Genomic DNA, 21,600 nt, shown 5'->3' with positions numbered 1-21,600 from the left:
ACATTGAATGGAAGAGGAATAAATGTGCCAGCAACGCCAGAGTTAGCAGCAATCTTGCAGTCCAGTCTAGATAGAGTGTGCTCTGTAATCCAAGACGCCATGCACTGCTTAACAGAAGCAGGTAAAGAGGAGATGTGATGGATTCTGAAGAGCTGGGAGGGTGGCAACAGTCTTCTGAGGAGAAAAATGAGGAAATTGAGCAGTTCGAATATCATCGTAATGGAGCAGTGCAGCATCAAGCCCATCAAGTCAAAGAAGACATAAATAATATCTATTTCCTATAGATCTAAATTGGGTGAAATGATCATTCATTGACTGCAAACTGTTGCTCGAGAGGATAGCATACTCTGTGAAATCCCAGAAGCAGAGTACAACGGAACCTTGAGCAGAGAGGACAATGGGCCAATGAGCGCAGATGGATAATCTAGATAAATGTGAGCTGCCACATTTTGGTACAGCAAATCAGGGCGGGACCTACACGGTTAATAGAACAGGGAACACAGAATAATACAACGTAGAACAGGCCCTTCAGCCCTTGATGTTGCACCGACCTGTGAACTAATCTAAGCCCATCACCCTACACTATCCCATCATCATCCATGTACTTATCCAAGGACTGTTTAAATGCCCCTAATGTGGCTGAGCTTAAAAATGTGTTGCTGAAAAAGCGCAGCAGGTCAGGCAGCATCCAAGGAGAAGGAGAATCGACGTTTTGGGCATAAGCCAAAGATTCTCCTTCTCCTTGGATGCTGTCTGACCTGCTGCATTTTTCCAGCAACACATTTTTAAGCTCTGATCCCCAGCATCTGCAGTCCTCACTTTCTCCTAATGTGGCTGAGTTAACTACATTGGCAGGCAGAGCATTCCACGCCCATACCACTCTCTGAGTAAAGAACATGCCTCTGACATCTGTCTTAAATCTACCACCCCTCAATTTGCAGCTATGCCCCCTCATACAAGGAGACATGATCATCCTGGGGAAAAGACTCTCACTGTCTACCCTATCTAATCCTCTGATCATCTGTATGTCTCTATAAAATCCCATCTTAGCCTTCTTCTCTCCAATGAGAACAGACCCAAGTCCCTCAGCCTTTCCTCATAAGACCTTCCCTCCAGACGAGGCAACATCCTGGTAATTCTCCTCTGCACCCTTTCCAATGCTTCCACATCCTTCCTGTAATGGGGCGACCAGAACTGTACACAATATTCCAAGTGTGGCCACACCAGCATTTTGTATAGTTGCAGCATGACATCACGCTCTGAAACTCAATCCCTCTCCCAATAAAACCTAACACACTGTATGCCTTCTTAGCAACACTATCACCTAGGGTTCTGTGTACGTGGACACCAAGATCCCTCTGCACATCCACACTACCAAGAATCTTTCCAGTAACACAGTATTCTGCCTTCCTGTTATTCTTCCCAAAGTGCGTCACCTCACATTTAGCTGCATTGAACTCCATTTGCCACCTCTCAGCCCAATTCTGCAGTTCATCCAAGTCCTCCTGCAACCTGCAACATTCTTCCACACTGCCCACCACTCCACCGACTTTAGTGTCATCTGCAAACTTACTAACCCATCCACCTATGCTTGCGTCCAAGTAGTTTATAAAAATGACAAACAGCAATGGTCCCAAAACAGATCCTTGTGGCACATCACTAGTAACCGGACTCCAGGCTGAATATTTTCCATCAAACACCACTCACTGCCTTCTTACAGAAAGCCAGTTTCTCATCCAAACTGTTAAATCAGCTTCCATCCCATGCCTCTGCATTTTCTCCAACAACCTACCATGTGGAACCTTATCAAAGACTTTACTGAAGTCTGTGTACACCACGTCAACTGCCCTACCCTCATCCATACACTTGGTCACCTTCTCAAAAAAACTCAATAAGGTTTGTGAGACACAACCTGCCCTTGATGAAACCATGTTGACTATCTGAAATTAAATTGTTGCTTGCTAGATGATTATAAATCCTATCTCTTATAATCCTGCCCAAAACTTTTCCGACAATATATATAAGGCTCACAGGTCTATAATTACCTGGATCATCTCTACTGCCCTTCTTGAACAAGGGCACAACATTGCAATTCTCCACTCCTCTGGTACTAAACCTGTAGACAATGATGACTCAAAGATCAAGGCCAAAGATCAAGGCCAAACACTCCGCCACCTCCTTCCTTGATTCCTAGAGTATTCTCGGAAAAACCGCATCCGGCCCTGGGGACTTATCTACTTTCACACCTTCTAGGATTGATAACACTTCCTCCTTACTAACCTCAATCCTTTCAAATCAAATAGCCCATATCTCAGTCTTCTCCTCTACAATATTCTCCTTTTTCTGAGTGAAAATAGATGAAAAATATTCATTCAGCGCCTCTCCAATCTCTACAGGGTCCACACACAACTTCCCACTTCTGTCTTTGACTGGTCCTATTCCTACCCTCGTCATCCTTTTATTCCTCACATACCTATGGGGTTCTTCTTTATTCTATCTGCTGAAGACTGCTCATGTCCTCTCCTTGCTCTTCTTAACTGTCTCTTTAAATCCTTCCTAGCTACTCTGTAACACTCCATCGCCTCATCTGAACCATATTGCCTCAATGTCACATAAGCCTCCCTCTTCCACTTAACAAGAGATACAATTTCTTTAGTAAACCATGGTTTCCTTACCTTATCACTTCCTCCCTGCCTGACAGGTACATACCTATCAAAAACATGCAATATCTGTTCCTTAAACCTGCTCCACATTTTGATTGTCCCCATCCCCTACCTTTTGCTGCCCCGTTAATGGTAAGGTCCTGGGAATTGTTGCTGAACAAAGAGACCTTGGAGTGCGGGTTCATAGTTCCTTGAAAGTGGAGTCACAGGTAGACAGGATAGTGAAGAAGGTGTTTGGTATACTTGCCTTTATTGGTCAGTGCATTGAGTATAGGAGTTGGGAGATCACGTGTGGATGTACAGGACATTAGTCAGGCCACTTTTAGAATACTGCATACAATTCTGGTCTCCCTGCTATAGGATGTTGTTAAATTCAAAAGCTTTCAGAAAAGCTTTACAAGGATGTTGCCAAGATTAGAAGGTTTGAGCTATAAGGAGATGATGAATAGGCTGGGGCTTTTTTCTAAGAGGCTGAGGTGTAACCTTATATAAAATCATGAGGAGCATGGACAGGGTGAATAGTTAAGGTCTATTCTCCAGGGTAGGGGAGTCCAAAACTAGATGGCAAAGGTTTAAGGTGAGAGGGGAAAGATTCAGAAGCGATCTAAGCAGCCACTTTTTCACACAGACGGTGGTGCATGTATGGAATGAGCTGCCAGAGGAAGTGGTGCAGACCGATACAATTACAACATTTAAAAGGCATCTGGGTGGGTACATGAATGGGAAGAGTTTAGAGGGATATAGGCCAAATGCTGGTAAGTGGGACTACATTAACTTAGGATATCTGGTCTGCATGGATCAGTTGGACCAAAGGATCTGTATAGTTCTATGGCTCTACAGCTCTAAATGCAGTTTATTTGTTTGTTCTTTCTTTGCTTTTTCTGTTGTTTATACAAGTTACCACGAAAACTGTTTGAAGGCTTTACAACATGTGATGTTCCCACATTCACCAAAGACAAGTTGTTACGCTACCCTGGGTTTTAGGGAAAGAGCCCTTCCTGATGAAGGGCTTTTGCCTGAAACGTCGATTTTCCTGCTGTGCTTTTCCATCACTACTCTAATCTTGACTCTAATCTCCAGCATCTGCAGTAACCACTTCTGCCTCGCTGGAAAAAGCAGTGAGACTAATGATAGGTAGTCTTTGTCAATGCATTCTTGTAGCCACAGCTACACTGACAGTTGATTAGACAGGTGATGATTTAAGATAGCAATACATTCACAGATGTGATATCCTATTTACAATGAAGTGTCATCCATGTCACTGGTGTTTTCCTTTTTCACTTACACCCCATGTCCACTATTAAGGCCTGGCAGTGATTGAACTGGTGCACAGTAGGATGTTACAATGTTCACAGTTTAAATTAATTATTCATTTTTGTCTTTCTAAGTATTGTCGCTGCTTAATCTCACCACTTCTCCAAATTGTCAGATGTTTGTCTAACATCCAGCACTGGGCAACACTGAAGTACCTGTGATTGCAACATATCTATATACTGGGAGCTTTAATAACTGTCTGTTGAATATTTCAATACCATGCTGCTCACATCTAGTTGTTATGTTGCAAGAACTCACATAGGGGATACAGTGTCAGATACAAATTGCACGTGGGAGGCAAAACCCACACTACAACAGCAATATACCAATCAAAACACAGTTTCAACATTTTGTTAAGTACCACTTCCCGGTGATTTTCCTGAATTATTTTCAACTATTCCATTTCCCGATTTATAGCTGTTTCTGGAATGATACCTGTACCTTCTATAGTCAAACTTCTATCGTCAAACAGATGTAAACTATCTGTTCAGTTTTGGGCTATCTGCTTACTTTCCATTATTAATTTACACACTCACTCTTTATTGGACCAGTGATCACTTGATTAATTTTCTTTTAATATCTAAAAAAAAAGCTTTTACTGCCAGTCTTTATATTTCTAGCTAGCCTTGTCTTGTGCTCCAATATTTTCTCCAAATCATTCTTCACTTTTCTTATTCTGTCTAATCTTCTGACCCACTATTTATCATTAGATGTTAAGGTTGATACTAGTTTTAACCTTGCAAGTTAATCACAGATGGTGGGCCATTCCTTGGAAATTTTCTTAGATATTCAAATGTATCTATTCTGCGTATTCTGAAATATGCCCTTAAATGTCTGCCACTTTATCGTGTGTGGTCTATCCTTTACCCTGAGTTGCCAATTCACTTTAGCCATGTCTGCTTTCATATTTCAAAATTGACATAATTGAAGTTTAAAAATGTAAAATGTTTGCCTTCGTTAGAGATTACATTCTTGCAAATGTCCTTCATATTAAACTGACATCATTTCACTACTAGAAGCAACTGGATAATTTACAGATTATATAAGCACTAATTTTTGTAAGTATTTTAGCAGCAAAATCTGGGCCTTTGTATTATTTTTTATTCATTTGTGGGACGTGGGCCTCCCAGGCTGGGCCAGTATTTATTGCTCATCCCCAGTTGCCTTTGAGAGGGTGGGGTGAGCTATCTTCTTGAACTGATCAGTCCAGGTGTTATAGTTGACCCACAATGCCCTTAGGAGGGAGTTGCAGGATTTAGACCCAGTGACACTGAAGGAACTGTGATATATTTCCCTATCAGGATGGCGAGTAGCTTGGAGGGAACTTGCAGCATATTCTGCAAGTTTCCTTGTGGATGAAAGAGGTCATAGGTTTGAAAGGTTCTGTCGAAGAATCTTTGGCAAATCTTGTGAATCTTGTAGATAGCTATTATTGAGTGTTGGTGATGGAGATAGTAAATGTTTGCAAACATGGTGCTAATGAAGCACACTTCTTTGACCTGAATGGTGTCAAGCTTCTTGAGTGTTGTTGGAACTGCATCCATCCAGGCAAGTGGGGAGTATTCCATCACACTCCTGACTTGTGCCTTGTAAATGAGCTATGGCTTTGAGGATTCAGGAGATGAGTTATTTGCTGCAGTGTTTCTAGCCACTGTATTTATATGGCTCATCCAGTTTAGTTTTGGGTTAATGGTAGCCCCCTGATGTTGACAGTGGGGGATTCAGCAGTGATAATGCTAGTGAATGTCAAGGGGCAATGGTTAGATTCTCTTGTTGCAGATGGCCATTGCCTTTCATTTGTGTGGCATGAATGTACTTTCTTCATTATTCAAATAGCACAAGTCTTAGTGATAATCTGTTCAATCATCTTACCCAAGGAATGTGCTGAGTTATTTTGGCAGTTATAAAGCTTGTAGCACAGGAGATATAAGTAATTGTCTATTAATAGGGTGTCCTTGCTTTCTAAGCTATAAGGAACTTTTCAAATGTCCTTCCCCTAACCCTATCGCATTCACAATTACTTCAGTTGATCAGCCGCAGGCTAAAAATTTACCGTAGTCTGTTTTAGGCTGGCTCAGTGACACAAGGTTTGAATATAACTCATTGTAACTTGCATCTGATGAGCTGATTCAGGCTGTACCCGTATTCAATAAAATGAAGGTTGATTATGCTTAAGATTAGAGGCTGTCTCGGTCATGATCTCAAAACAACTCAATTTTTACCATTATATATATTTTATTTGACTTCAACAGATGTAGCAAAAATGTTTCAGTTTTAAAAAAATTCATTCCATGTTCAATTAAAGTAACAGGTACAAAAGATGCACAACAATTTAGATTCAACCTCAAGCATCTTGCTGTTGCACCAATTTGTATTTTGATATTCTCTGCATCATAAACGTTTCTGCTTTCTTTCCTAAAGTAGCACCAAGGGTCTGCAGCCAGATTTAACTTTATTTTCCTTATTCATTTGTGGGATAAAGGCATCACTGGCCATCCATAATTGTCCAGAGAGCAGGTAAGAGTCAACTACAACACAACAAAAGCAGAAGATGCTCAAAATACTCAGTATGTCTGGAAGCATTTGCACAGAGAGAATCAAAGTTAACATTTCAAGTTAATGATCTTTCATCAGAATTGCTTCTTTCCTCACAGATGCTAACTGATTGAGTAATTCTGGTATCTTCTAACTTTTAATTCAGATTTCTAGCATCTGATGAATTTTGCTTTGGTTTTACTCACATTGCAAAAACAGAATTCAATTTTTAATTAATATCTTTGGGACAGCATAGTGGCTCAGCGGTTCGCACTGCTGCCTCACAGCACCAAGGACCTGGGTTTGATTACACCCTTGGGTGAATGTCTGTGCGGAGTTTGTACATTTTCCCCGTGTCTGCGTGTGTTTCCTCCGGGTGCTCTCACAATCCAAAAGATGTGCAGGTTAGGTGAATTGGCCATGCTAAATTGTCCATAGTGTTCAGGGATGTATAGGTTAGGTGCATTAGTTAGGGGTAATTGTAAGATAATGGGGAATGGGTTTCAGTGTGATACTCTTCGGAGGGTCGGTGTGGACTTGTAGGGCTGTAGGGCCTGTTTCCACACTGTAGGGATTCGAAGATCTTCTTGCTTGTTCGGCAGCTCACGAGAGCCGGGGTACTCCAGAAAAGTTCAGTAGAAAACCCAAGTAGTTATAATCAATGTTCCTCAGCCACTTTCAAGCATTTCACAGCAAAGATTACTCCTGGCCTTCCAGGTAATAGCATGCATTATTGCTTCCAGAGAGATGGAGTTTTATTGAAGTCATCCTACAGCCACGATTAGATCATACATTTAGGAAATGAGTTTAATCCTTTAGGTTTTGCACAAGCCTTTGGCTTCACACCCTGTAAAACAAAATGATTTTGAACATCTATCACAACAGATTCATAGTTAACATATCAGCCACCTGACTTTGTGACAACAACAATAACTGAAGCATTGGGTTACCCTCTCGTTCAATCACTTTTCCAAATGACAATTTATTCAATGATGAATTCATGAAAATCAAAATAGGTTAAGCATTGCGTTAATCCTGGTGTCTGATTATCCTCACTGTGTGGGATGGATAAATTGCCAGAGGCAGACACTATCCCACAGGGGAGGATTAATGGGAGATTTGAAAGTCCTATTAAATGCCTATTTTAGGGATTGTTGATTTAACCTCTTAATATCATTTCCTAATTCACTCCACAATGTCATTGGGATAGATGTCATTGGCAATGTGGCAGTCATCATTGGGTGCTTCAATTTACAGAGGAACATATTATTGAAGGAGTTAAAAAACAGATCTCTAATCTCCAGACTCAGGTTTTATCAGATGCTCCTCAGGAGAGTTAGTGGTTAATTGTAGTATCCCAAGGTAGATGTCCAAAACGATTGCAAAAATCAACAGCGAAAGAGGCCTGCTTGCTAGTGGCAGTATGCTTCCCAAGCAAGGGGAACATGATAACGTAGCCTCTCCCAAGCTGCAAAACTAGACTGATTTAGGTTTATCTGGTTTGGTTAGTTTTGATAGATCAGCTTTGGCTGAAGTTCCCAATTCAGATTAATCACTTTCACAGAGACAGAGACAGAGACACACACACACACACACACACGCATATACACACAGCAGGCGAGCGAGAGTCCGATAAAAGTGATAGCAACTGAATACATTATTGCAGTATGGGGGATAAAGTTAGGGGAATAGATAGCAGAAAAAAAGTAATTGGGGCAGATATTGCACAACACAAGTGAATAAATATTTTATTCACCAAATGTCATCTCTTAACAATCTCCTATTTTACTCATTCCACCATGCAAAACTACACTTTCAGGTGTCTCCGCCCTAGGATGTACAATTCCATCTATAAACACCTCTTTTCTTTTCTATTTTAAGATACTCCCTAAAACTTGCCAATAAAAGATTTGATCATCTGGCATAATGTCTCCCCATGTGACTCAGTGCCAAAGTGTTTTAAAAAAAGTTATGTTTGGCTATGACTCGTATTTATATCAGATTTTTCCCAACATGAGCTGTTTGGAATTGAGCCACAGGCCTCAGAGTCAAGTGAGAGGCCCAAGCAGCAGTTAGAACAAAACATGGAAAATAGAAGCAACAATAGGCTATTAGATACCTCCATTCAACACAATCATGGCTGAGCTTCTACCTCCACTCTATTTTCTCAACAAGTTTTCATTTCCTTGAATCCCTTAAAGATCAAAAATTTGTCTTTCAACCTGTACTATATTCAACAATAAAGCATCCACAGTCATAGAACATAGAACAGTACAGGCCCTTTGGCCCTCGATGTTGTGCCAGCTTTTTATCCTACTCTCAGATAAAATTAACCTACATACCCTTCATTTTACTACCATCCATGTGTCTATCCAAGAGTCACTTAAATGTATCTGGCTGTATGCAGACAGTGGTAGATGCACAGAATGTACTGCCAGCAGTGGTAGTAAAGAGCCAACATCTGACATCTCCCCTCAACCTTCCTCCAATTACCTTAAAATTATGTCCCTATGTGATTGTCATTTCTGCTATGGGAAAAAGTCTCTGACTATTTGGGTAGAGATCTTTAAAGACTCAAAACATTCTGGAGAAAGAAGTTTCTCTTCATCTCCGTTGTAAATGATCAACCCTTTCTCTCTTGATGTCATTCATGTTCTTAGTTTCCCAGTCAGAAGGAAATAATCTCTCAGTAAACACCCTATCACACCTCTTCAGTATCTTGTTTCAATGAGATCACCTGTCATTCTTCTGCACTCCAGATAGGAGCTAGTTTACTCAGTTTCTTAAATGAGCTCAGCCTCTGCTCATCCCAGAAGCCAATTCAGAGAACATTCATGGAACTCCCTCTAATGCAACATTCTTTCTATGATATGGAAACCAAACTTGCACACAATTGCCCAGGTAAGGTCCGCCTAAGCCGTGGAGTTACTGTAAATAAACTTATTTGGACATGTTATGGCAGATCTCTACAGAGGTGGGATTTGAACCCTGGACTCCTAGTCCAGACATTGAGACACTACACTTGCATCACAAGGCCACTTTCTTTTCCCCAGACTAGTTTGGCTGCAAACTACCTAAACCCTGTATAATTGTAATAATATTTCCTTATTCCTGTACTCCAACCTCTTACATTGAAGGCTAACATACCACTTGCCTTTTTGATTACTTGCTTGTGTTCCTTGTGCAGATATACTGTAGAACCTCCAAATGCAAGCAAAGCTAGAGTTAGTGAGAAATGGGGCAAAACTTTCCACTGGTTGGAATCATAACTGGGGCATAGGAAGATTGTTGAGATTGTTAGAGGTTAGTAATCTTTGTTCCAGGACATCTCTGCAGAGTGACAAGCTGCACTGTGGCACACCAGTTAGCATTGTTGCCTCACAGCACCAGTGACCTGGGTTTAATTTCAGTCTTGGATGACTTTATGTGCGCTGTTTGAATGTTCTCCCAGTGTCTTCACAATGTGTTCCGCTTTCCTCTCAGTCCAAAGATGTGCAGGTTAGGTGGATTGGCCATGATAAAAATTGTCCCGTAGTGTCCAGGGATGTGCAGACTTGAAGGGTTAGCCATGGGAAATGCTGGGTTTCAAGGATAGGATGGAGTTTGGGAATGGGTGCGATGTTCTTCGGAGAGCTGGTACAGACTTGATGGGTCAAGTGGCCTCTTCATGAACATCATAAGGTCAGAAGTGGGGATGTTCACCAATTATTGCACAATGTTTAGCACCATTTGCAATTCCTCAGATACTAAAGCAGTCTATGTTGAAATGCAACAAAATTAGGACAATATCCAGGTTTAGGTTATCAAGTGGCAAGTAACATTTGTACCAACTCCATCTCCAACACAAAGTCATCTAACCACAACCCATTGACATCCAAAGGCACAGTCATCACCAAATCCTTGACTTTCACCATACTAGGGACTACCATTGACCAGAAACTGAACTGGATTAGCTGCACAAAGGGTCAGATAGAAATTTATCTATGTTCATTGACAATACAAAGCTGGTAGATATGCAGACTCTGAAGAGGACGCGAAGACACTGCAAAGAGATACGACAAGAGGCGACAAGGAGACCGATGGAGTGTAAAGAGCATGGGGAAGTGAGAGGTTGCTCACTTTAGTCATAATATTGGAAAAGCAGAAGAATTTTTTAAAAAGGTGTGAAACTTTTCTTTATCCATTTATAGTATGTGGGTGTTGCTGGCTGGGCCAACATTTATTACCTGTCCTTAGTTGCCCTTGAGAAGGTGGTGGTGAGCTGCATTTGTGAACTGTTGCAGTCTATGTGCTGTATGCACACCCACAACACCCTTAGGGTGGGAATTCCAGGGGTTTGACATACCGACAGTGACAGAACAGTGATATATTTCCAAATCAAGTTGATAAACTTGAAAGGGTGCAGAAAAGGATGTTGTCAGGGTTGGAGGGTATGGGCTATGGGGAGAGGGCTGAATAGCTGGGGCTATTTTCCCTGGAGCATCAGACGCTAGGTTTATAAAATCACAATAGGCATGGCTAGGGTTGTCATTAGACCCTTAATTCTAGATTTTTTACTGTACTAAAATTCCACCATCTGCCATGGTAGGATTTGAACCCAGATTTCTGGGTCATGGGCTGAGTTTCTGGATTAATAGTCCAGTAACAACACTGTGAGGCTGTTGCCTCCCCGATTGTGCAGAAAATATTTTGCTCATAGGATGTAGGCACCTATGGCTAGGCCAGAATTTAATGTCCATCTCCAACTGCCCTACATTGGAATGATTTGCTCAGTAACTTCAGAGGGCAATTAAGAGTTAGTGATTTTTGAGAAGATTTGTAGCTCAGGTTGATGATAAGTCTGTAAGTTAGCTCACTGAGCTTGAAGGTTTGTTTTCAGAGGTCTCATCACCATACTAGGTAACATCATCAGAGAGAATCTCTGGTAAAGCATTGGTGATATGTCCTGCCTCTCTATTTATAGGTCTTGGTTTCTGAAGGTGGGTGTTGTCATTTCTGATTCTTTTTTTCAAGGGAAGGTCGATAGGGTCTAAATCGATGTGTTTATTGATGGAGTTCTGGTTAGAATGCCATGTCTCTAAGAATCCTCGCACGTGTCTTTGTTTCGCCTGTCCTAGAATGTGTGTGTTGTCCCAGTCAAAGTGGTGTCCTTCTTTGTCTGTATGTGTAGAAACTAATGAGAGTGGATCGTGTCTTTTGGGGGCCAGTTGGTGTTCGTGTATCCTGGTGGCAAGTTTTCTGCTAATTTATTCAATGTAGTGTTTTTTGCAGCTCTTGCAAGGTATCTTGGTAGTATTTAATGGATCCTTTAGGTTCACTAGTTTCTGGATTTAAATGTGTTGGTAGGTTTGTGGATGATCATGATGCCAAGGGGTCTGAGTCTGGAAGTCATTTCTGATATGTCTTTGATGTAAGGTAGTATGGCTTTAGTTTTGGTTGCATTGTGTCTGTTTGTTTGGGTATGTTTCTGAGGAATTGGCAGATTGTGTTTATTGCGTATCCATTTTTCATGAAAATGTTGTATAGATACTTTTCTTCTGCTTTTTGTAGTTCTTGGATGCTTCAGTGTGATGTAGCTTATTGAAACAATGTCTTGATGCAGCTCCATTCGTGGGTGTTGGGATGATTGCTTCTGAAGTATATGGTCCATTTGTGTTGTTTTTTCTGTAGATGCTGGTTTGAAGCTCTCTATTAACTGCACGTTCAACTGTCGTGTCTAGGAATGGGAGTATGTTGTCATTCTCCTCCTCTTTTGTGAACTGCCAAGATATTGTTGATCGTGTTGTATGTTTCCTCTAGTTTGTTCCATTTGTGATGATGCAGGTGTCAATGATGTAGCGGACCAAAGTTTGGGTTGGATAGATGGGAGGGCAGCTCGTTCAAATCTCTGCATTACTGCTTCCACTATGAGCCCAGATATTGGTGATCCCATGGGTGTACCATTGGCTTGTTTGTAGGTTTTGTTATTGAATATGAAGTGGGTGGTGAGGCACAGGTCCACCAGCTTGAGGATGTTGTCTTTGCTGATGAGTTTGGTGCTGTCTGGTGTTTGTGGTGCTGGTTTCTGAATAGTGATACCAGTGTTTCTTTGGCCAGGTTGATGTTAATGGATGTGAAAAGGGCTGTAATGTTAAAGGAAACCACTATTTCATCCTCTTCTATCTTGGTGTCTTTGATGGTGTTCAGGGATTCATGGGTGGAGTGAGTGGAGAGGTGTGAATCTTCAATTAGGTGTTTTACTTTTTGGTGGAGTTCTTTGTAGTCTATATGTTGGTGTACCAGATAGGGAGACTATGGGTCTGAGGGAGGCCCCCTGGTTGTGTATTTTTGGTAATCCATAGAAGCGTGGTGTGCTGGATCCATCTGGTTCAATGTTTTGGAAGTCTGTCCTGTTTAATTCTCCTGATTTTATAAGTGTTAAAAAGGATGAGATTCTGTTTAATAGCTGTGTGTTTGGGTCTATCGCCACCTGCTGGTAAGTGTCAGTATCTGCAAGCAGACCATTTGCCTTTTTAAGATAGTCAGATTTTTAAAAAAAATAACGATCATGCGCCCCTTGTGTGCAGGTAGGATAACAATGTTTTTGTCTTTAACTTTTTCTAAGGCTTTATTGTCTTGAGCATTAATGTGTTTTCTTCCTTTTTTCGACCTAATGGGACATACCATCAGCGCTTCACCAGACACTCTCTGATGACCTTACTTAGCACGGTGATGAAACATCTGAAAACAAACCTTCAAGATCAACAAGGCAATTAAAAGTATACCATTTTGTTATGGGCCCAGAATCACATGTAGGTCAGACTGAGAAAAGATGGCAAATTTTATTCCCTAAAGAACAGTAGCATACTAGTTGGGTTTTATGACAATGGAAACACAGCCACAATTGGGCTAGCTCTTAATTCCAGATTTTTGTTGAAATCAGATTTAAGCATTGACATGGTCATTGATGACAGAAAAAGAGGTGGAGGGCAAGTCCATCTCGATCAATGGTGCTGATGTGGAGATGGCTGGGAATGTCATGTGATGATCACCAACCATCTGCTAATACAACAGTCAAGAAAGCACAACAATGTCTCTACTTCCTCAGGAGGCTAATGATATTCGGCATGCCTGTAAAGACTCCTACCAATTTTAATTGATAGGATCATAGAATCCCTACAGTGTGGAAGCAGGTAATTTGGCCCATTGAGTCTATACTTACTTCCAAAGAGCAACCCTTCCTATTATGCTCCATTTCCCATGGACCACACACCTAACCAGCATATCTTTGGACTGTGGGAGGAAACCGCAGCATCCAGAAGTAACCCACACAGACTCGGGGAGGATGTGCAAAGTCCAACATGAATGCACCATAGAAAGCATTATTTTTGGATGCATCTTGACTTGGTATGGCACCTGCTCTGCCCAGCACAATGAGAAACTACAGAGAGTTGTGAACACAGCTCAGTCCGTCACACAAACCAACTTTCCAACCATTGACTTCATCTACACTTCTCACTGCCTCAGGAAGGCAACCAACATCAAAGACCCCTCCCACCCTGGTTATAACCTCTTTCAAACTCTTCCATCAGGCAAAAGACACAAACGCTTAAACACACATACCAAGAGATTCAAGAACAGCTTCTTTCCATTGTTACTAAACTTCTGACTGGACCTCTCAAATTTTAAACCTAACATTGATCTTGCTCTTTGTGTACCTTTTCTGCAGCAGTAACATTGCATGCTTCGTTCTGTTCTTTTACCCTAATGCACTTTGTATGTTGTGATCTGTCTATAGTGCACACAAAACTTTTTACTGTATCTGGGTACATGTGACAACAATAAATCAAATCAATAAGCATGGATTATGGCCTTATGGATTTAAATCCATATCCCCAGAACATTATAGCCTAGGCGTCTGGATTTCTAATCCAGTCACATGACTACAATGTCATTGTTTCCTCTAAATGGTTTTAGGCGATCAAAGATTTCAGTTTTGTGGATGGATTGGTAAAGCTGGAACTTTTCTACTTAGGGAAAGGGTTGAGAGAAGATTGAACAGAGGTGTGCAATAATGAGGGGCCTGGGCAGAGTCAATAAAGAAATTATCTCAGATTTGGCAGAAGGAATTGGAACTAGAGAATATCAATTTAAGGTGATTGACAAAGAAGCAATAGTGACATGAAGAAAATCATTCTTTATCAAGCATCAATCATAAGGAATCACTTGACGGTTGCTATATTTGATGACACAATAATAAGTAGAAAAACAAGTTGAAAATCGGACATAAGGAAGTTAAAAAAGGGTATAGATAGGTTTGTTGGATAAAGGTGTGGTATGTACCGTATAATGCAGGAAAATGTGAAATGATCAATTTTAGCAGGAAGAATAGAATAAAGCATATTAACTAAGTGATGAGATATCACAGAGTCAGAAAGTCAGAGATGTACAGCACAGAAACAGATCCTTCGGTCCAACTCATCCATGCCAACCAGATATCCTAAATTAGGTCATCCCATTTGCTAGCATTTAGCCCATATCCCCCTAAACCCTTCCTATCCAAATGTCTTTTAAATGTTGTAATTGTACCAGCCTCCACCACTTCCTCTGGCAACTCATTCCATACACACATCACACTGCGCGAAAAGGTTATCTTTTAAGTCCTTTTAAATCTTTAAGCTCTGAGATGTGAAGGAATCTGGGTGTCGTGTGTATACTTTGTTAATGTTAGGGGTGCAGGTCTTAAATAATTAGGAAAATTAATAAAATGTTATAATTTATTGTGAGGGAAATTGAATATACCTGTACAAAAGTAGAGGGTTAAGCTTTAGTTACACAGGGCAGTAGTGAAACCACAACTGAAATACTGTGTGAAATATTTGTCATCTTATTCAGGGAAAGATGATACTGCTTTGAAGGCAGTTCAGAAAAGGATACAAGACTAATACCTAGAAAGAGTGGGCTGTCTTATGAAGAAAGGCTGGACAGGCTTAGCTTGTTATCCATAAGGTGTTTACAGGAGTGAGAAGTAATTATATTGAAAGATACCAGATCATGAATGTTCTTGGCAGATTGTACATAAAGGGGATGTTTGTGGGAGATTCTAGGACAAGGGGTCATTATAAAATCAGGGGTTGCTCAATTAAGACAGAGATGAAAACATTTTTTCCTCTCACAGCTTTGAGAGTCTTTGCAAATTTCTTCCTGTAAAGGTGGTGGAAGAAGAGATGAGCAGATTCTCAATAAGCAAGGGGTGAAAGGTTAATGAGGAAGGGGGTTTGACAGAAATGTAGAGTTGAAGTTACAGTCTTATTAATTAGCAGAGCAGATTCAAGGGGTCAAATGGCTGAGCCCTGCTGTAAATTCACACATTAAAAATGTTCGCATGAACACTTCCACCAGGCAGAAGATACTATGTTTGAACACATTCACCAACAGGTTCAATAATAGCTTCTTCCTTGCCATTACTAGATTGATGAATGGACTTCAAATAATGTTAACCTTGTTAATGTTGGTCTTGCTTTGCGCACCTCCTGTGCAGTATAACCTTGCATACCGCACTCTGTCTAATTACCCCATCATCTGTATGCCCTTGTTTGCTATAATCTGCCTGCACTGCTTGCAAAACAAAGCTTTTCACTGCACCTAGGTAAACATGACTACAATAAATCAGATCAAATCAAAGAACACAAAAGGATGAATGGTATCCTCCTATGCTGTGAATATTCTACGATTCTCTGAAATCAACTTTAATTAAATGTGTCATTTGCACAAAAACACACAAAATTCTTTGAGCAGCACTCAGTGTTCACACCAACTAGAGGGAAATAGCATTTCATGTATCTGTAAAGTCACTGAACTTCAAGAAGCAAGAGATGGGTCACTCACCGAATAAGTGTTGCAAATGAGATTGAAGAGTGAATTCATAGCCTCATCCTCTAAATCTTCAGTGTGCTTCTGTAAAAATGATTGGAATTTGAAGACCATAACAGAATACTCAATAATAAAATGTAAATTCTTTTCGGAATTACGTGTGGCCAGAAGCAAGGGGCAGTGAGGGTGGCAAAACTGAAATGTGGAGGGTGGAGGAGAGAGTGTGAAGACAGTTTGTATAAGTAAGCCTGGATTTACCAGTGACTACTGTTTTTAATGGGAAGTATAGGCTTGATGCCAGCATTTTGTTTGTGGTAAACACCTCATGTTGCTACAGATATCTGCCTATTGCACAAATGTTAAATAAAATCACACAAAACCAGGCTATAGTCCAATAGGTTTATTTGGAAGCACTAGCTTTTGGAGCGCTGCTCTTTTATCAGATTAGATTAGATTAGATTAGATTACTTACAGTGTGGAAACAGGCCCTTCGGCCCAACAAGTCCACACCGCCCCGCCCCGCCGAAGCGTACCCACACATACCCCTACATCTACATCTACATCAACCCCTTACCTAACACTACGGGCAATTTAGCATGGCCAATTCACCTGACCTGCACATCTTTTGGACTGTGGGAGGAAACCGGAGCACCCGGAGGAAACCCACGCAGACACAGGGAGAACGTGCAAACTCCACACAGTCAGTCGCCTGAGGCGGGAATTGAACCCAGGTCTCCGGCGCTGTGAGGCTGCAGTGCTAACCACTGTGCCACCGTGCTGCCCAGGTTGTCACAATTATTGCAAAAGTGAGTAATGTGGACTTTAAATTTCAGTGCTGATGTGATTCCAAGTACATAGTTCACAAAGACTGTCAGATCACATCAAACAGCACCTCCTTTTGGCTGTTCACAATAAACAAGGTCCTGACTGTATCCAACCACCAACTTGCAAATCTCACAATGGAGTGCCAACATTAGATGTGATTCTGAAATTGGATAACGTTTGCTGGCTAATCCTGTGTGGGGTGGGGGGGGATTAAATTAATGACAAATTTCAGATTGCCAAACACAAGTACACTTGTGTTTACTGGAAGCTACACATATTCATACACAGGGCCTGTTCCTTCCAGATGTTCCTGTTTCAACTCAACATTTTAGGCAACAGCCCTTTTCTGGTTCATTTTGCAGGCAATGTTCTTTCCAGTCAGAGCCAAAATGCCTGGTTTAAAATGTAAACAAAGTCTGGTTGTTAACGGTCAATCGGCACTAATGGTGCATTCTCCATGGTAACACCTCTACAGATCAGAGTTCTCTGGCACAACCAATCAGCACTCTCCTTTCATTAGTATAATTGTTTGTTTAACTTTTGAATTAATATTTCTTCCAAAATGTCCTAATAAGTGTTAGATGACAACTTTTAACAAAATGTTCCTTTTTGAGATAATATGCTACTTCTAATTGTGTATCGAATGTCAACGATCTGTTTGGTATAAACAAATTGAACACACTCCTCAGAGACCTTGAGACTGGAATGGCACGTGGGGTGATGACATGCACCTGTCTTAAAGGCACACTGCCTGCCTGCTCAAGAATCTAAACAACAACACAATAGGAAGTATCTTTCCAACTTACTCCATTGACTAGGATCCATGGAACATATTCATGGGGTGGATTCAGCGCTCTCGTTAGTTCTGCATTGTGATGCATCAGTTTATTTCCGAGGTCACCATTAACACAGTTTTCAATGTTGTCCCAGGGCAGTAAGGGCTCATAGATCTGGAGGCACTGCAGAGATCAAAAAGGCAGAGCTATAATTTTGAACATTTGCTCCAAAGTCAAAATATTTCAAAAGTTAAAAAACATATTTTTTCACATTGTTATTCCAGAGAGACCCTGAAGAGTTTGTAACCCAGGCCCCATTCTCAGACAAATTGGTCCCTGTTCAATGGGGTTACAACAAAATTGAGCAGGATTGTTTGGAATAAGAACTTGATGGGAAGATCAGGAACTGAACATTGGGCAACTTTAAAGAAGCAAATGGTTTGGGTACAGTCAAAGTGTACTATATTTAATGAAAATCCAAAGTTCCCTGGTTGACAATGGAGATAGAAATACATTAGAAAGAAAAGATGTGTATATGGCAGGTCCAAGGTCAAAAATACAACTAAGAATACAACAAGAACAGGAACTTTGAGAAAAAATTAGCAGGTAACATAAAGGGAAGTCCGAAAATCTTTTCTAGGCATTTAAACAGTAGGGAAGTGCTTAAAATGGAGTAAGCCACATCAGAGACCAAAAAGGGGATTTACAGGTGGAGGCAGGGCCAAGGCTGACATATTAAATTAATGATAGACATTTGTCTTTACAAAACTGGAGAATGCCATCCAGACCTTGGGGAGAAAGGAGGATACCTTGTCACCAGAAGGGTAGCTTGTTAACACAAAGTTAACGAGGCACTAGGACTGATGAGATCCAAACCTTCACAAACCTTGCAAATGGATCCAAGATTTTAAAGGAAACGATGGTAGAAATTGCAGAGGCTTTGGCAATATTTCAGTTTTCCCTGGACGCTGGGCATGTGCCAGAAGACTATTACAGCCTTGTTCAAGAAAGGTTGCAAAGATTATCCCAGCAATTACAGACCAGTTAGTTTAACTTCAGTGGTGAGGAAACATGTGGTAACAAATATTTGAACAGAATCTGTAGTCACATGGAAAAAGGTGGGTTGATTAGAAATCCATGTTAATTTTTCCTAAAGTGAAAATCATGCCAAACTAAGCATTTTTAGGAAAGATAATAGAAAGGTTTGATGAGAGTAACACTGTTGATATGGTCCACATGTGTTTCCAGAAGGTGTTTGATGCAGTGCCACACAACAGACTTGAGGATAGTTTTCAGTCATGGTATAAATGTAATGAGGACACAACATTAGCTGAGTGACAGGAAACAGAGAGTAATGGTCAATAGATATTTTTCAGACTGGAGGAAGGTTTGTCATGGACTTCCCTAGGGGTTGGTATTGGGATTCTTGCTTCTGGATCTTGGTGTGCTGGAGACAATTTCCAACATTGCAGATGACATGAAATTTGGAAGAATTGTTAAATGTGAGGACAACAATGTGAACCTCCAAAAGGACATTGACAAGTTGGGGGAGTGGACAGATACGAGCTGAAAATGTGTTGCTGGAAAAGCGCAGCAGGCCAGGCAGCATCCAAGGAGCAGGAGAATCGACGTTTCGGGCATAAGCCCTTCTTCAGGAATGAGGAAATGGTCAATAGATATTTTTCGACTTTCCTCATTCCTGAAGAAGGGCTCATGCCTGAAACGTCGATTCTCCTGTTCCTTGGATGCTGCCTGACCTGCTGCGCTTTTCTAGCAACACATTTTCAGCTCTGATCTCCAGCATCTGCAGTCCTCACTTTCTCCTCGGAGTGGACAGATAGGCAACAGCTGATGCTCAAAGCAGAGAAATGCGAGGTAATGCACTTTGGTTTGAAGAACCTTGAAAGACAAAATAATATAGGGTATAATTTTAAAGTGGGTGCAGGAGCAGAGGGAACTGGTGTATATACAGTCATAGAGTCATAGAGATGTACAGCATGGAAACAGACCCTTCAGTCCAACCCATCCACACCAACCAGATATCCCAACCCAATCTAGTCCCACCTGCCAACACCCAGTCCATATCCCTCCAAACCCTTCCTATCCATATACCCATCCAAATGCCTCTTAAATGTTGCAATTGTAGCAGCCTCCACCATTTCCTCTGGCAGCTCATTCCATACACATACCACTCTCTGTGTGAAAAGGTTTCCTCTTAGGTCTCTTTTATTTCTTTATTCTCTCACCCTAAACCTATGCCCTCTAGTTCTGAATTCCCCGACCCCAGGGAAAGGATTTTGCCTATTTACCCTATCCTTGCCCCTCATAATTTTGTAAACCTCTATAAGGTCACCCCTCAGCCTCCGACACTCCAGGGAATACAGCCCCAGCCTGTTAAGCCTCTCCCTGTAGCTCAAATCCTCCAACCCTGGCGACATCCTTGTAAATCTTTTCTGAACCCTTTCAAGTTTCACAACATCTTTCCAATAGGAAGAAGACCGAAATTGCATGCTATATTCCAACAGTGGCCTAACTAATGTCCTGTACAGCTGCAACATGACCTCTCGACTCCTGTACTCAATACTCTGACCAATAAAGGAAAGCATACCAAATGTCTTCTTCACTATCCTATCTACCTGCGACCCCACTTTCAAGGAGCTATGAACCGTTCTCCAAGGTCTCTTTGTTCAGCAACACTCCCTAGGACCTTACCATTAAGTTTATAAGTCTTGTTAAGATTTGCTTTCCCAAAATGCAGCACCTCACATTTATCTGAATTAAACGCCATCTGCCACTTCTCAGCCCATTGGCCCATCTGTTCCAGATCCTGTTGTAATCTGAGGTAACCCTCTTCGCTGTCCACTACACCTCCAATTTTGTTGTCATCTGTAAACTTACTAACTGTAACTCTTATGCTCACATCCAAATCATTAATGTAAATGACAAAAAGTAGAGGACCCAGCACCGATCCTTGTGGCACTCCACTGGTCACAGGCCTCCAGTCTGAAAAACAACACTCCACCATCACCCTCTGCCTTCTACCTTTGAGCCAGTTCTGTATCCAAATGGCTAGTTCTCCCTGTATTCCATGAGATCTAACCTTGCTAATCAGTCTCCCATGGGGAACCTTGTCGAACGCCTTACTAAGTCCATATAGATCATATCTACTGCTCTGCCCTCATCAATCCTCTTTGTTACTTCTTCAAAAAACTCAATCAAATTTGTGAGACATGATTTCCCACGCACAAAGCCATGATGACTATCCCTAATCAGTCCTTGCCTTTCCAAATACATGTAGATCCTGCCTCTCAGGATTCCCTCCAACAACTTGCCCACCACCGATGTCAGGCTCATTGGTCTATAGTTCCCTGGCTTGTCTTTACCACCCTTCTTAAACAGTGGCACCACGTTTGCCAACCTCCAGTCTTCTGGCACCTTACCTGTGACTATCGATGATACAAATATCTCAGCAAGAGGCCCAGCAATCACTTCTCTAGCTTCCCACAGAGTTCTTGGGTACACCTGATCAGATCCTGGGGATTTATCCACCCTTATCCGTTTCAAGACATCCAGCACTTCCTCCTCTGTAATATGGACATTTTGCAAGATGTCACCATCTATTTCCCTACAGTCTA

At 41.3% G+C, this 21,600-nt stretch overlaps 1 protein-coding gene across 3 annotated transcripts in view; it reads right to left on the bottom strand.

Moving 5' to 3' along the window:
- Positions 1–6,192: 6,192 nt before the first annotated feature.
- LOC140494844 (gamma-interferon-inducible lysosomal thiol reductase-like) overlaps positions 6,193–21,600 on the bottom strand; it is a 62,234-nt gene continuing 46,826 nt past the window's right edge. For all 3 annotated transcript variants that reach the window (XM_072594521.1, XM_072594520.1, XM_072594519.1), the window contains 3 exons: positions 17,996–18,148; positions 16,380–16,448; positions 6,193–7,359 (listed from right to left, as the gene is read on the bottom strand). In XM_072594521.1, coding sequence (XP_072450622.1) covers positions 7,294–7,359; positions 16,380–16,448; positions 17,996–18,148 — 288 coding nt within the window. In that variant the 3' untranslated portion in view covers positions 6,193–7,293. The remainder of the gene's footprint in view (positions 7,360–16,379; positions 16,449–17,995; positions 18,149–21,600) is intronic.

The sequence above is a fragment of the Chiloscyllium punctatum genome, chromosome 24 (genome assembly GCF_047496795.1).
Source record: "Chiloscyllium punctatum isolate Juve2018m chromosome 24, sChiPun1.3, whole genome shotgun sequence".
Lineage (NCBI taxonomy): Eukaryota > Metazoa > Chordata > Chondrichthyes > Orectolobiformes > Hemiscylliidae > Chiloscyllium > Chiloscyllium punctatum.
This window is presented reverse-complemented; position numbering and strand designations above follow the sequence as displayed.